Source organism: Ciconia boyciana, chromosome 9, assembly GCF_034638445.1.
Source record: "Ciconia boyciana chromosome 9, ASM3463844v1, whole genome shotgun sequence".
Lineage (NCBI taxonomy): Eukaryota > Metazoa > Chordata > Aves > Ciconiiformes > Ciconiidae > Ciconia > Ciconia boyciana.
This window is the reverse complement of record NC_132942.1, coordinates 13,436,072-13,452,948: the sequence shown is the minus strand read 5'-3', so window position 1 is coordinate 13,452,948 and position 16,877 is coordinate 13,436,072. Positions and strand designations below refer to the sequence as shown.

At 39.8% G+C, this 16,877-nt stretch overlaps 1 protein-coding gene across 4 annotated transcripts in view; it reads left to right on the top strand.

Moving 5' to 3' along the window:
- The window catches only part of PWWP2A (PWWP domain containing 2A), a 31,650-nt gene extending 18,786 nt beyond the window's left edge, over nt 1-12,864 (top strand). Inside the window, exons 4-5 of one of the 4 annotated variants that reach the window (XM_072871966.1) lie at nt 5,691-5,715; nt 6,827-7,106. In XM_072871966.1, coding sequence (XP_072728067.1) covers nt 5,691-5,715; nt 6,827-7,001 — 200 coding nt within the window. In that variant the 3' untranslated portion in view covers nt 7,002-7,106. Of the gene's footprint in view, nt 1-5,690; nt 5,716-6,796; nt 7,107-10,082 lie in introns of those variants that run through there. The other 3 variants (XM_072871963.1, XM_072871965.1, XM_072871964.1) reach the window with 3 other exon arrangements.
- Nucleotides 12,865-16,877: the final 4,013 nt, after the last annotated feature.

Genomic DNA, 16,877 nt, shown 5'->3' with positions numbered 1-16,877 from the left:
TCATGACAGGAGCATGCCTGTAGAGTGCCAGGATAGTGCATCAGTGTAATTAAGCTGTGCAACTGTTGCAAGCAGCCTGTGTTTTGAGAAGACAAACATCAGTAGAAAGAGTGACTGTTAGTTTTCTATCAGCTTAGTATAATAAATTGCAAATTATGTCTTTTTTAATTAATAAAATTCCTCAGTGTAGTTGTTTGAGTATGCATGGTCTTTCAATTTAGGGGCAAAAATGTGACAGGTGGTGATGAGTTTCTAGTACAAGCCTACTTTTCCCTTGAAGATCTTCAGCTTCAGTTAAAATGTTTTGGGAGAGAGTAGTTATTCCAAAACTTTTAAAGATTTCCTTTAACAAGAGTGTTTGAAGGTGTGATCAAACACAGTTTGTGTTTGTGAGTGAAGCTAGAAGCAAATGTGAAATGCTTGTATGTCTCTGAAGCGTTCTACAGGAAATTGAACAAATATTTGTTATTTTTCTAATCAGAGTTGTAATTTGATGTCAACACTTAAATGAGATAATCATCTCTGATTATATGGTATTTTCTTTTAGACAGTGCTATCTTTAGTTTGGTACCTACATAACTAACAGCTACCTCACCAGGACGGGTGTGTTTAGTGGGGGTAATTTAGGTCAACTGTGCAAGGCTGAGAAGAGTTATTTTTTTCAGCATGTTGTAAAATACTTTTTTTTTAAAGTAGTTTCTAAATGTGATTAGGTTTAAGAAATAGCACATCAGTGGAAGTGAGGAAGGGGTAAGAGTTGCTTTTTGCATTGCTAGCCTTAAGTTTGCTTCTAGTTAACTCCCTTAAGTCCTGAAACTGGTTTCCATTCATGTCTTCTATAAGCTCTTGCTAAAGTTGTCAGAGTAGAATAGGAACATGAATTTTGGAAAGTAAATCTTAGGAGCTAGCCCTCCATAGCATTATCATCTGTCCTTATGCAAGTTCTGTGAAGTACAGTGAAAAAATAGAGCTGCCTTTTTGGCTGAAGAATTCTGGAAAGGAGGAGGCTGACAATCAGTGAAAGGCTATTTCAGTTCATCTCCTCTTTCTTTGTAATTGTTTTCTAGTAAATGCCTACAGGAATAAGCAAATTCAGTCAATGCAGTGGGATCACTACACTAACTTGTAGGTAAAGACTGTGAACTGGAAGTTAAGTAGAGTGATCTTATGATTAAAAGGGCAGTAAGATGGCAGTATTTTGTGTCATAAGTCATTTGGTGAAAGTATAGGTATACTGTTTAAAAACAAACTTGAAAGTGATCTTACAGTACAGAGTTTATAGTGGTTAAAGGCTGAGGTGCTTTCCATTCTTATTTTCAGTTTACTTTTTAAGGGTATAAATAGAAAGGGCATAGGGAACCAACCTGAAGGAAAAGAGAGGAACTTGGTGTGTTGAGCTAGATGTGATACTGGAAGGAGAACTATGAGTTGGCTGTTGGAGAATAATATGTTGCTCTGCAAGTTCAGCAGAAGGGAGTAGTGCGCTCCTATTTTAGAGAGCTTGTAGGAGAATTTTGGTGAAACATATGGCATTGTCCCACAGTCAACTGTTTGAACTTCATCTAGGATCTACTTCACACTTGTGGAAATGGAATGACTTGCTACAGGATTTTGTTGGTTTAAGCTGTGCTTACATTAAGTTGTGTGTGTCTTTTTTTAGGATAAGATATAGTAGCATACCTTTTGGGGATATAGACATGCTATACTTGCAATAATATAGTAAAGTTATCCCTATAAATAAAATAAAGTATCAATAACAACAGAGGTTTTGCATAACTAACTTCCTTAAAGCATCTTCTGACATGACTGCAGTGATCAGAGATCATCCACGTTTAACACCAGGACAGGTAGGGGCCTGTAGCATTGAAAACTTTTGTAGTAGCTGTCAAGCTATCTAAAGATCCATTAGACCCAAGTTTGTGAGATTTGGAGGTAAGTATTCAGCTTCAAATTATTCTTAATCTGTAATGGGAAGAACCTCTGTTTTCATACATGTCCTTAACAATTATGATGGCAAGTTCCTATTCAACATTTAAAATACCTCAACTACTGTTCTTTGTGACAACTTCATATTTTAGTTTAAATAGTTCCCTCCTATGGTGTCATCCTGTTAGTGTATTTATAGAGTGTGGCCGTTTAACTAGATAGAATAAGATCCCCTTGTAAGATGGCTTTTCTATTCCCTCCTCATCTTACTGGCATTTCTATGCACCTGTTCTAGTTTGAACTCACCTTTCTCTGACATCGGTGGTAAGAACTGTTCATGGTAATTTAGATGGGGTTTTACAAAACTCATCTCGAACGGCAGTGATTCTTCCCTAAGTCAGAAATATCTCTGATTATTGGTTTTTTAATTGTTAGACCCTAATTGCAGCTTATAGTTTCCTATGATTCACTCATACATTTCAGTCTTTCTTCTGTAATCCCTGGGATGTATATACCAATCCAGACTGTGATTTAGATTAATTTATGGAATTTTTTCTTAAATTAAACTGTGACACAACTGCCCTTCTGTGAACACAAGGCAAAATAGTGTTCCCCAGGCATGGCTGTGGAGACAGTGATTTGGTGACTGGCTTGCCATCATGCTTTTTCCCTGCACCGTTTTGTTGTTGCTACCAGATTCGGCAGTTGGGGATAACTCTCCCTGGGGCAGCACTGGCAAGCTTAGTGCCAGGTACCGATTGTTGGAGGGAACTCAGATCCATGGCTCCATTTTTTTTTTCCCCTAAGAAAAAGCAATCAATGTTCTTGACGTGAAGTAGGATAAGCAGCAGCATGGAAAATGAATGTCATTGATAAGACCAGGGCTTTTATACCTTGGAAAACCTGAGCCACCTTGCACATCCAATAGGGACACAAATGGGAATAAGGGATGGTTTTGCGTGCCTGCATAACCTTCCTAGATAGTTTCTGTACACGCAGGGCTGAAACCTGTGATTTCCTGTGCTTGTGCCGATGGAGATGTATAGTCTTTGATCTTCTCTACCTACCTACCCATGGTCCGAGGGGATAATGTTAACAACACATGCTGCAGGTATAAGTTGGCACAGGGAACAAATCAGGATCCCCTGTTGTGAGTTTAAATTCGGGATTTGCTCATTCAGTATGTGAAGACAAATGGATCTGTGGGATTTATTTGAGCTACGTGTTTGAGCAGTTATTTTCAAAATCAGGACCATGCATATTTTGAGCAACTGTAATGCAGTTTCTATGCCAATGATTTTATTCCTCAGTCCAGAGAAGAAAGAAAGGACTGTTGGAACTGAGGATATTCGAGGTCTGCAAATACCTGCAGGATAGGTGCAGAGGCAAAGTGGAAACACGCTTCTGTTTAGCTGCAACTAGGACAAGAAATAATATTTAAAATAATAAGACAGGGAGTTAAGATTAGGCACTACAATACCTACTCCAGTTGTTATAGTGAAACCCTGGGTGGTGTTTGGAGAGTTGCATATTTTTCATAATTACAGGTTTGTAAAAACAATAGATTAGGCTAACCTCTGTCAGGAGTGTGTTAAATTCATCCTGCATTTGGGTATGGGATAGAATAGATGATCTATCCTGACCCTGTCATGGCTCTGTTTTCTGTAATTTTGTTATTAACAATTCTGATTTTGGAAAAACAGAATCTTTGTAGAAATATGCATATAATGAAGGATTCTGCCTCATGTGTCCTGTTCACAGTCATGCAGGAATCACGCTTGGTATAACGGAAGTATGCCCTTCTAACAACAGAGTCTTAGCTTCCACGTGTAGTAAAACTGCACTGCATCTCCTGCCAGGAGCCTCTTCTATGCAAAATCATGTTTGGATGACATCATTTGTCAACTCTAAATTAGGGTGTTTGGTTTTGGTTTTGTTTTGTTTTTTTTAATAGATCTAGGTCAGTTTTCATGCTTGCTTACTAATGGTTTTGATGTAAAATATGCAATATGAATAAGAAATATTCTTATACGTGCCAGCCATGTGCTATGAATCTGTAATTTGGAAGGCAAGCTGTGTTCTCACTAGCTTGTTACCATCACTAAAAGATGCTGTAACAGAAACTCAGCATAATTCTGGTGACAGAATTGTCCTTGCCTGTTTTTAACAGGTGCATAAAGGGGAAGAGGGTACTTGCTTTGTCAGTAAAGTAAGCAGATACAATTCCAAGCAAATATTTACTTAAATGGTAATTTTGCATCATTTTTTATTTAGCAACATTTAGGATTTTTGTTTGGCTTTAGGAAATGCTCATGTTCAATTGTACTTCTGCAGTGGTTCAGAATTTTAAAGCATGTGGTGCTAGTTTTGGTAATTAGTAGCTCTGGTGAAAAGGAACTAAATCCATAAAAACTGGATTTTTCAGAGAAGTTTAGTTAGGGTTAGAACCTCAAGCTGCTCTGTATGACTCTATTAAATGTTTCAGTTGACACATAGGTATCTGTATGAATGGCATTTCATAAATAATTGTGGACTGTTTCATGTGGTTTGGATCTTAAGTCATCTTGATACTGATTTTAGTAAGGGGCATATTGTGTCAGCTTTTCTAAGATGTCACCACTAAAATCAGCCCTAAAATCAGTTAGTACTTCGTACAGGAATGCAGATGAATGTGGTAAGGAACATGTCCTTACGTTTGCTAGTACTAGGAATGGTCAAGTTATTTTTACTCTCCTGTTGGTGACGTGTGTGGAACCTCAATTGGAAGGTGACTGACGACAAAGTTGTGTTCTTTTGGCCATCTGTAGTCTTTATTTAGTAGGCAGAGATTTTGAGTCTGACACAAACTTCTTTTGTTTTGGTAAAGATACCAAGAAATGTGTTTGCTAGGTGTTATAATAACAAGTGGCTGAAGTCTGAGCAATAGGAGAAGGAAACTAACATCAGGTTACTTTTACTGGTTTCGTGATGCTCATTTAACTTGGATGTCATGAAAGACATTGGGAGTGTGTTTGTGAAAGTTCCCAAATCACTCCTGATTCCTGAGTCCTTCAAGAAAAATGAGAGAGAAGGCTTAGTACTAAAAATAGGTCCCCCTCTACCTTTGCTCCCAAAAAAAAGGAAAAAAGCAAACCTGTTTTCCTGTATTTTTGCAAGGGAAGATAACAAACCAAACCTACCAAACAACAACAAAAAAAACAAACCCAGATTTTTTTCTCTCCACAAGTTGCTGTTAAAAATCATAGCTGAGGGTTTTGAGCATTGAATATTTTTTGGTTGGAATATCACATTAGCAATATTTTATTATTTTTGGGGGGGTGGGGTGGTGGAAATCTTTCCTTGAGATTTTTCAAGTGTTGAGGAATTTAGAGACCTAATATTTTCTGATACATTTATATGAAAAAGCTGGTTTTGGCTGGGTTTTAGAAATTCTTGATACTGTGTTATATATTTCAGGGAATTAGGCATGTAAACTGAAAAATGTGTTACTGCTCTTGGTTTTCCTTGTAGTTGAGGCCCTGTTTTTGAAGATTGTCTTGAGCTGTAGAGGAATGCAACAGTTCTGCTTGCTTTTTAGTAATTCATTATCTGGAAGAGAACCCTATTTTAACTCTTCCTAACTAGTTACAATTTGAATCTGTAGCAGTAAAATAACATGTACTCTCTTCTGTTACATAGTTTTGCATATAAACAAAGTATTAGTCCCCTAAAGAAGTGGCATATATGTTACTGTAATTTTAAATTTGGGCTCTCTACTTTAAGAGCTATGTATCTTCTCCTTCACAGTGTGTGATGGGAGATACTGCTATTTTTACTTTCCTTATCCTTCTAGGCTGCCTTTTCTTCCTCTTGATGGCTGCCTGTTGTCTTTCTGCTTTTCCTTTGTAGAGAAAAGCAAATACTTTCAAAGGCACTGCTTCTCTTTGGACGTTAGTGAATACACAGGATTGTGAAAATTTTCACAGCAAAAAAAAAATCAGAATCCACAGTATAGTGATGACTCCCGGGAGAGCGGCTGTGTAAAATGCAGTTGAGTGGGGCAGACGTTCACGACATCAGTGGTGGAAGGCCATAAGCCCCATCAGTGCTTGTCCTAACACATATGCTTATATTTATTACTGGTGGTAATTTTTACGACTCCATAGTCTCCAGCAGTTGAATGAAACTGCTTCAAAACAGAGTCCAGACTGCTGTGAGCATCCTGTACATCACTGGAGAGCCGTACCCTCAGGATTAGGCTTTGCTATCACTGACCTACAAATTGTGGATTACACGATGAAGTGAATGAACTCACTGAATGACTGATAAAACAGACAACTTGCTCCATTAATGAGGGTTGGAGAATTTAATGACACGGATATTGAGCCGATGCAGGTGGCTTGCAAGTGTCACTGTCTGTGAGGACCCAGGGACACTTCATCCTTTGCGGCAGCCCCGCTCTTTGTACCTTTTGTTCTCTGGGTCGCCAGTCCCTGCTCCGCGTGGTTCACACCAGGGAAATCCGCAGGGTAAGAAATGGTCCTCCACAGTACAAGGAGAATAAGATATGTGACTGCACGTGTGTGGCTTTATTTTTCAGTCACTGTATCTGAAGAGCCTAATCTCATATACTCCTGCCTTTGCTGTCTGCTAGTTTTTTTGCTAAATGATGTGTAATTTCCCTTTAACTCTCCTGGTAAAGTCCAGTTTAAGCTCAAAAAAAGTTGGTATCTGAGTTTTCCGTGAGTTTTTAACATCTTTTCATGGTATGCTGTTGTCTGGAAAGCAGAAGTAGTACACCCAGTAAGAATTCAGGCAGGCAAGGAGGTTAATTGTTTTCTAAACCATAGTCAGTTCTTTATTCCTGTTAACTGGATTTTTTCTACCATAGGTCTCAACAAATGTCAGCATTTTACATCAGACTGACAAGTCCTGCTGCTCCCTTACAGTGTCTGACAGACCACTGTGGATTCAGACTGGGGACACTGAAGTTATCAGTGAAATTGGCAGGTCTGTCTGGTTTAAGCCCTGCCTTAAGTGAAGGGTGTACTATGTTATCAACTAATCATATGCAAAGCAGGTTAGGACAGAGGTAATGAGCTACCTATTATTTTATTTCCCTCTTCTATTTGAACACTTCAGATACAGCTGTTCGCCCTGAGCTAACCTGATGTCAGGATTGATACATATTTTATTGGAAAGATCTATGCTAAGTTTCTCTTTAGGCTTGCTTCTTGAAGTTTCTGTTACATGATCAGATTAAATAACTTGACAGGTATAATCTACAGGTAATAAAAAAAAATAAAAGTGTTTGTCTCCTAAACCAGCAATCCTCAAATACTTTTACTATGTGGATCACATCTTAGTAGGATCTACCTTGTGGGCAGTTCATCTGTTTCTTGTGATTGTAGACATGGCTTCCTGCCTTTGCTGATGTGTAAAAGTAAAATCAGGAAAGAATTTTGTAACATTTTAGTCTTTTTAAAGAAGTTCAGCACCTAAAACAAGGAAAAGAATGGAAAACATGAGCAGGAAAATCTGTGAGAAACTCACAGATGACATATGGACCAGAGTTAGGGAGCCACTCTTCTAGGAAATTAAGTTTGTTTTCTTTGGGGTTTTTTTTGTTGTTTGTTTTTTTGTTTGTTTGTTTGTTTGTTTTCCCCCAAAGCCCTGATCTGAGGGAGTAACACTTAACAAGCTTCCTTAACTTCCAGTGTGTGCCTAAGTCCGTAAGGAAATTTAAAGCACATGTTTAAAGCCAAGCAGATACTGAACATTATTGGGAATTCTAGCCTGAATATGTATTTACTGCTTAGATCTGTCATGGATGTATGCATGTCTCTTGTATCTTTTTTTGACATGGAAAAGAAATAGAGCAGTGAGGAGAACATACAGTTGCTGTAAAGGGAGCTTGATTTACATGAAGAAGTCATGATTCTTACTTTATTAACATTAAAAAGTTTGATCCAGTACTATATTGTTGCATTAGGTCTGGGATTAGATATTCAATATGCATTGGTTTCAGTTTTTATAAACTGAGATTTGCTGCTGGCAAAACAGAAGACTGGACTATAATAGAGGATAAGACTAGTAATGTTTCTGGAGTCACTAGGGATGGTGTGTAAACATCAGTGGGAGAAGCAAAGCTCCTGGTGCTCGCTAAGGGCATTCTGGAATCTCTCAACGGTAAGAATCGAAGAGTAAAAGAGAGCTGTAGGAACTGACTTGCACAGGAGCACGAGTGCCAGGTTTGTAACGAACGGACTTTGCCAAGTATTGATTCTGAAAATCACTGCAACTGCATGGATTGCTAAGTTGGTAGATGGGATGTGAAAAGTAAAACTGCCTGCCATCAGAATGAGGGAACACCCGTGTTAAAGTGAACTGGTTGTTTCCTTAGACCTAGTAGTAGTTGTATACATGCTCATATAACTGAACCAAATTCTTGTCTTGTTTATTCCTTTGTAGATCACAGAAGTTTGCTGGCTAGTAACAGTGTCACTGAGGCTTGAATATGGAAGTGCGGGTGTTGGGACATACTGGCTGAACTGTCATCCAACTTTTTATGGGCTTTTTGATATTTCTGAGTAGAGTCTGGTTCTCTGACATACTATAAAAGCTTCTCTTTGCAAGACTTCATGGATACATAATGCTAATTTAATATTAATCTTATTTTGGATAATTTCTGATTGGTTGTATGCTTTAATACCCAGTATTGGTTGTTTTGCAGCCTGGAATACTGTGGTGTTTAGTTACCTGCACCAACAGTAAGTACTATTGAATACAGTGGAACTTTGTCTCGCACCTTCTCTTTGCAGAGGCTCTGCAGGTTTATCTCATGCATCTTGGAGTGGACCATAGCAAAAATAGGTTTCATTATGTATCAATTCTGAGTATCATACCCAAATGAGGACCTATTGGGTATTGGAATGAATGCCTGCTAGTCTACTGTCAGCATATAGCAGTTCAGTGCATCTTTGCCTGGATCTGTTAAATTTCATAATTAGTCCTCACTGCTTCCATTTAAACTTTCCCAAAATTTCATTCCTATTTTAATTCTACTGCATTGTATAGGATATAAAATGAATTATTTTTTTGTGGTTTATGTTGTCCTTTTGTGGCACAGTGAGCAACTGAGCAATTGAGAAACTCCATAGTTATTCCCTTTGTCTTCCATGCCTCCTCTTGTGGTAGGACTGTTTTCACAAATTCCTCTCTCCTACTTCTCTTTTTTTTAATATTTCTTCTGGATACTATTCAGAAGAGTTGTCTGTTTAGAAAGAACTTTAGGATTTTCCTGCCCATGCTATGAGTCTCTTTTTTAAAATTCAGTTGTGTTATTCACAATGCTGTTGTCAGTACTGTAAAATGTGTATGTACCTCTCAAATAATCCTAGCAGTCAAAAGCTCAACAGAATGGTAAAAGGAATCAACAAGACTGTCCTGGTCCTGCTGGAAACTTTTTTTGTTCTCCTGTGTGTTTTTTGAGCAAAGGGGTTGGAGCAGATGATCTCCAGAGGTCTCCTCCAACTGGGCTTATTCTAGAGCAATGTTTTCTCCACACTATGCAAGAGGCAGGTCAGTGCAGACTGCACAGGTTCTGCACTACCTTAAATGGTTACTGACTGGTAGTGGTCTTATGCAGTAGATATTACTTGGACTGCTTCTATCTGCTTTATCATCATTTTTTTCTAGTTCTATGGAGCAAATGGGAAAACATAAGCAGTAACGGAAAAGAAACATGATTAGCAGCTTTATACTTCAGTGCTCCCGTGCACACTTAGGTCTTGCATTTGGAATGGCATTATAGTGTCAGATTTAGCTTTGTATTGTGAACTACAAATCATCGTATAGACTTTGTAGATTAATCTCCCTCCTTTGTTGTCTATCTTTAAACATCTTTAAAAATTGAAATTCTCTCTGGATGCTGAAACGGGGTGAGATATAACACAGATTGGTACGGTAGCTTCTCTTAAAACTCCAGTCAACTGAGGACTTTGTTCACTTGTGTATGTCTTGTGATAATGTAAATATATATTTTTTTTGCCTTCTGCACACGATGCACAAAGCAGGTGAACTGGTAACTTTTCTGGCCACCTGAGATTTTGCTTACCTACTTTTGCAATGTATACTGGAAGACTTTTAACCATTTTCCCTTTCTCTCCCCTTTTCAGCTCAGAGACACTAGTCAACTGCTGTTTTTATGGAACCTCACTACACTGCCACGAAGAGCACCAGCTCATCAGGACTGAAAGAAATCTGAGACTGAATTGTCCTATTTTTCCTCTGATATCTTCACCAAGTAGTAAACATTTTTTGAAGGGGAAAGGGGGTAAATATGTTAAAGCTCCCCCTTGCACCCTGTTAGGGCATCTGTACCTAATGTACATTTTCTTTAAAATTTAAAAAGATGTTAGGAAATATTTTATAAAACTTTTTTGCAATAAATGACGCATGAAATTATTAAAGACTATATGACACTTACATGCAATGAACCACTTGAATTATTAGTATGAAGAATCACTGCAAATAACTGGGTTTTTTTGTAATGTGACAGTCACGTTTGTATGTTTTGATAGGTGCCAGTGATGGAGCCAATTGCCTGGGAAGTTGACTGTAACTTTTGAACTTTTATTTTAATTCTTAACTTTAGCATTGCAATTTTCCATTCTATGAGGCTTAGTTAGTATTTAGTGCAGGTGTTAGCAGAGCTGTGATCTGTGATCAAAAGCATGTCCAAAACCAATTGTATTGTAAAATATGAACAGTCCTGCTATATGAGACCAATATTTCCCATAGAGGTGATGGAAAAGGACAGTGACCACAAACTCCATGTATCTCTGTATTATGGGAAAGCTCCTTCTGTGTGAATATGGTTGCATTTTATTTATGCTATTGTAACACTTAGGGAATTGAGGATTGTGGAATGACATTAAGAAGGGCTACAACGCAGAGAACAGTGTTTTGCTTATAATACTATAATGAGATGGGAATCATGAATGGAGAGTGATTAAATGGAATGGCATTTCTATTTCAAATCATGGGTTAATTTTTCCTTTTGACATAAATATCTTTCAGATAGGTAACTAGTAGAGCAAAGGTTTTATTAGTGTTTCTGATGGTTGTTGATCTGAGTTGCATTGCCGACTTTGAATAGTTGTAAATCAAAAAAAGAAACCCAGTGGGTTTTATCCATTTTATTCCCCTCCCCCAAAGGTGTTTGGTAAGACTTATTTCAGTGGAGCTTGTGAATGCTGGACACGCTGCTGAAATATTGAGTTATTAAATATTAATTTATTTGTCACTAATTATTTGACATTGTGTGCACACTTTCTCAGCAATATAATTTCTGACAAAGTTCTTAGCAGGGGATTTATTATATAACCTGGGAAAATAATTATTTGTTTTGAAGAAATGAAAATGTGCACATAATCTACTAAAAGACAAATTTTTGTTTCTATAGAAGTGAAAAGACTTATAGTAAACTCTTTTCCTCCTTACTAATATCCTGATTCGATTGGAGAAAATAGAGTGTCTTTGTCTAGATCATTTAAATAAAGAGATACCTTTGAGAGGCATCTGTATCAGCACAAAGGCAGCTTCACAGCCTTCGTGTATGGAGCCTGAATTAATCACATAGAATTTGAAGTTAGGACAACTCTATTGTTTGGCTTTGATATTGGCACCAGGTTTATACTTGTTAAACAAGCGGAGAAGGGGGGAAGTGAGAGGCTGAGACAGGCATCCAAATCCAGGATAGGTGTATCAGCGATACACACATGCTGAGGCAGTTCATGCTTCGTGTTGGTTCAGTTTCTATTTTTCAGAGGTAAATTCTGAGTATAAAGCCAGAAATTGAATACTTACTGCCTACTTCTTAAAAAAATAGCTGTATAATGCTGTACAGTAGGTTCAAATTGTACCATTTTGCATAATAAACTACAAATATTTTTTTTACTTTGAGATTAATGTTTCTTCTACAGTGCTTTTCCTTTTCACCAGTTGAAGAGGATCAGCAGTCTGATCCTGTTCATGGCCTGAGATTTGACTACAAATTAGAAAAATTAAGACATCTGATTTGAGGAAAGGGGAAGCGATTTGATGTCGTGTATGTGCTAGCCTTTCACCTCCGCAGACCAAACCCCGATTGTATTGACAACGAATGAGGGTCTTGGCCTAATAAATTACATTTTTATCCACACACACAAAAAAGAAGCCACCAAACAACATGGCACAAAACAGTTTCTGCTCAGGAAAAAGGCCCAGGACTGTAATAGCAGGGTTATTGCACATTGGATTGAAAACTGATTGATGTTGTAAGTAGAAGCCAGTAGTGCCTGCCTGTGTGACATCTGACTCTTAACCAGTGCTCTTATTTCCTCACCTTTGTGAGCACTTGTGCACAGCAGCTGAAATATAAAAAATACAATTAAGAGAGATGCAGGTCTCTGCATTGGAGAATATGGGTATATAAGCAAATAGCATAAAAATAGACAAGGTAGCTAACTGTATTTGCGTTTGTTTTCACAGACAGTATTGCAGCCATTTTGTTTGAAACCAGATTTTCATTTTGAAATGAAATTGTCAGGGATATTCTAATGATAGAGAATTACAGTAATGTATTGCTTTTCACTTTTTTGCTTTAGTTGCTTAATATTTAAGCTTTGCTCCGTGCTACCTTCTTGTCTGTATATTGAATGGTCACTATGCCTCTTTCATTTTGTAGACTTGAATGAGGAAAATATGATTCACCCTTTAAGGTTTGCTGAGAAGTAAATGATAAAGAATGTTGTGTAACATTTATTCAAATAAAGCCTTGATTTTTTTCAGTGCTCTTTTAAAGGGAAATAATGTTGAATAATATTTTGATGTCATAACTTCCTTGTTTTATCAGTCCTTGACCCAAAAGCCTTTGATTTATGTTAACTTTTTTTTTCTGAATTAAACAAATGATTAAATTGAGGTTACTGGTCCACTGCTGGAAGTCTATCACCTGGGCAAGTCTCTATCCAACCTTACCTTTCACCACAGTGGCTAAAAGGTACCAAGTCATGCTCAACCAACCGGATGCTTCCCACAAGCAATAGGAAAAAAACTTTTCCTTGTATAATTAGCAAGAAAAGATTCTGTGTACATTGTAGAGACAGATACAAAGAAGCCGTGGTGGCTCTGTTCCACGGCTGCAACTGAGACACGCTAAGTCCCAGTTAAAGGAGGAAGGTGGATGTCATGGGAAGAGGTTGCTGCCCCTTGCAGAGGCGATTCCCTTGCAGTTGGTGAGGGCTGGGCAAGCTCAGGGCTCCCCCAGCTCTGCTGGGAAGAGCAAATCTCACTGTGAGTGAATCTCACTGCGAGGTCTGTGCCATCACAGCAGCAGCAAGGCACCAAGCAGCTGAAACAGAAAAAGCGCTGGGCCCTTGAATACCTGTGCGCTGCCTGCTGATCTTTCCTTTGTCTGGTTTTTACTGCAATACTAACAGTTTCAGACAAGTCTGTCCATTGCAGGTAAGTGTAATTGGGCATTTCACCATTTAGGGAAGAAATGCCTTGCACTGAGTTGCGTTATCTTGCCATGGTGCCCTATAGGAGGGGGAACAGGTTGTGCTGTAACAACTAACTCCTGTACCGGAGCTCTCTGTTGCCAGCACCGCGGTCAGAGGAGGGCCATAGTGGCAAGTATTTCTTCAAATGGCAGAATCTGTAGAGTTGCACTCTCCCATTAAATAGAAGGTAGCATTTACATAGATTTTTTCCACTTGCATTTTTATTACTGTAAAGAAAATGTATCTAATTTTAGTTGAGCTCCAAGGTTAAACAAAAAATAAGCTGCTCAGGTAAAGTTGATTTCTAGGAAGTTCTTATTATAAGGAACTTTTTTTTTTAATGGCACACAGTATACCAGGAAGTAGTGGGTGATACAGAGGTACTAACCCTTTTGTAAGTAAGGTGTTTTGTTGCAGTGACCTGTTGTCAATAGTCAGAATTCTTTCCCAAAAATTGAATTAACTTCTGGAGTGAAGGGATTGTGTGCATGTACACTGTCTGTAGCGACTGTTGTCTTGGCCCTGGGCCTCTGTGATGCTTTTGAGACCAGTTGGTGCCTCCTGTAACTGTGAGCAAACGTCCACATCTGTCTGTTGCTTGGAGCAGAGCTCCAACATATGTGGGGTTTTTTTCCTTCACAGAGTTGTTTCTTATTCTGTCTGGATTACAGGAACTCCCATCCTCTTTCTCTCTCGTTATTCATTCATCCTTGCAGCAGTTCCTCTTGAATTGGTTATCCTCATTAGGCCGTGGGGAGAGGGGAAATCCTGCTGAAATGTAATTGCTCACTAATGGCTTTTCCTTTGTGACATTGTGTTGGTAGCGTCTGGCTGTGGGAGTCTGCTGGATTTGCTGCGTGACTGTGAAGCCCACAAGAGAGGTTAGCCAGACAGATTTCAGAGTTCTGCAATTACTCCATTGATTAATCTTCACTCCAGTAGTTCGGTGACAAAAGTATAAAAGTAACCCAACCTTCAGCGATGAAGCCAGTCCTACACAATGCTGCTCGGTAATAGTGTTTACTGCTGCCCTGAAGCATCAGAAGGGTGATACTTAATGAGGGCAAAAGTGCACGGAGCAGCTGCTCTGTGCAGCTCCTGGCATGGAGGGTTTTGTGATAGCTTGCCAGCTAAAATGTGAGGGATCCATACAGAGAAATAAGATTTCTTTTAGGGTGAGACCAATGGGTAGATTTCTTAAGGGAATTGGGTAGATCCATAACAGAGAGATGATGTAGGAAATTCAGACACTGTCACATACTCATTTTTAAGCATTATGTGGTGAGGAGTGCAGTGGGAGGATGCAAACAGTCACCTGCCTGAAGCCTCATCTGCGGTTGAGGAAATCACACAAGGGATACTCTCGCATTACCTTTGTGCTCCCTGCGCTAATCTCCCTGACTGACAGTATCCTCCAAGGCTGCTAAGAGTGTAAAGGGCTGCTGAGATTTGCATGGCGAGGTCCTTCTCATGCTTTTGTACTTTCTGGAAGGTTGGGAATGCCACCAGGCTGGAAGGATTCTCCAACACGTGAGGTGTGGTTGTGCGTTGCGAGGAACACCCATAGTGCAGCAGAGAACTTAAGCCATTTTGAAAAGCAGCTCATCCCTTTGCTCAATCGAAGGTAAAGCAATGCTCAAATTGCCAAATGCTAATGAGCACGCAAAGAGACTGTCAGCAGCACAACGCAGCAGTACTAGCAAGTAAGCAACTGCCGGGGCAGAAACAAGCCAATGGGCATATGGCCTTGGTACAACTGCTGCTCACTGTTGTCATTTTTTTTTCTCTTGCTCACTTGTCCTTGCTCAAGTCTTCATAGGTGGATTTGTTGTTCTGCCTCTTCGTGCAGGGAGGGCGGGTGGAGTCAGGGCTTTCTGAAGGCAGTGCGTGGTGAGCTTCAGCATGTGCTGGGTGGCAGTAGGAAAAGGATCACATTGTTTGCTGGTTCATACAGTGCTGGCAGCTGGTTTTTATTCGCATTCTGTAACCTGACTTTGTGATTCTGCTCTTGCTTTTCCCTTGAGTGTTTCTGTGGTCTTTGTTTTTACTCTCTTGCTGGGTTTGGAGCACAAGCTGTGGGCACACCACACTGGGCAGGCTGGACACCCCTCTGGATGTTTTTTGGGTGTTCTGAATTTGGGGTAAATATTCAAAGCCCAGGAGGGGTACTTCTAATTTTGAAATCCAGATTTTCAGCTAAGAGCGAGCTCTGCATCTTAAGAGCTTAGGGACTGGAATTTCCAAATGTGGTTGTCTTGGTCATTAAATATTAAACTAAGGCTGTGCCTGCTGGAGGGCTCATTCAAACACTGAAGTACTCTGAGCCATCAGAGGAAGGGGCTGGGGACTCCAGAGTTGTAAAAGGATGAATACTGGACCATGCTAAATATAAGATCCCAGAAATACTAACACTGCAAAGATAGATATGGATAATCCTCTCGTGATTCACTCAGTTTGCTCTGTTTGCCTTTAGAAAGGCAACATTGTGAATGAGCTGTGAGAACAGGGGCTGGGGTAGCCATACATCATACACCTTTTCATTAATACTGCAAAATATCAGAAGCCATTGGTCTCATCTTGGCTTAGTAAACTTGCTGCTGGCTGCAAATACCATGGCCTCAGCTGTATTTGAGCTTGGAGCAGGGACACACAAATACATTTGGGCACAGAGAGAACTGTCGCTTCAAGGGTAGGTCAGGGGCTGTAGCCGTAGGCAGTAAATCTGTCAGCTTCCAGCCTCCTCCTTTACCAAAGTTTCCAAATACTGCAGTTCCTCCTTCCTCAGGTAGAAAAGTGCCCCATGATGGAGCACCACAGCCAAATAAGCTAATGGAAATGTGTCAGTCTTCACCGAGATAAAGAAAGATGCACTTGTGAGAAGCTGTGCTCAAATGCAATTAGGCAAGCAGAGCCCACAGCCCTGCTGCCTCTCCAGGGACCCGTTCTATCGCTTGGCACTTGCCAGCACCACTCCAGGAATACATTTAGGAAGCTATTCCAGCAGCCAGGCACAAAGCTGCTGCCTAGACTAGATAATACCATTTCCCCCCCCTCTTCCTGACATCTCACTTCACCGATGCGTCAGTCTGCAGCGAGGGTGTTGCTTAGGAGCACCTCCCGCACTGCTGCGCAGGGGGCTGGACCAGAGACAGGCTGCATTTTATATGCCAGAGTTAGAAACGGAAAAGAAAAAAAACCTGTCCGACAATGCATATTTATCCCAGATGAACGGGCATGACTAATGCCTGAGCAGTTGAAGTCTCATTTACTGTGGCTGGTGGAGGGTCATGTTCTTGGTCAGCAGCTGTGGGGGACCCACATTCGTGCACCCACAGACCAGTGCCCGCCCAGTCACTGCAGGGAGCTGACTGATGCGGTGCAGGCAGTACTGGGAGCCAGGACCAGAGTAACAGTCTCAGTCAGGCT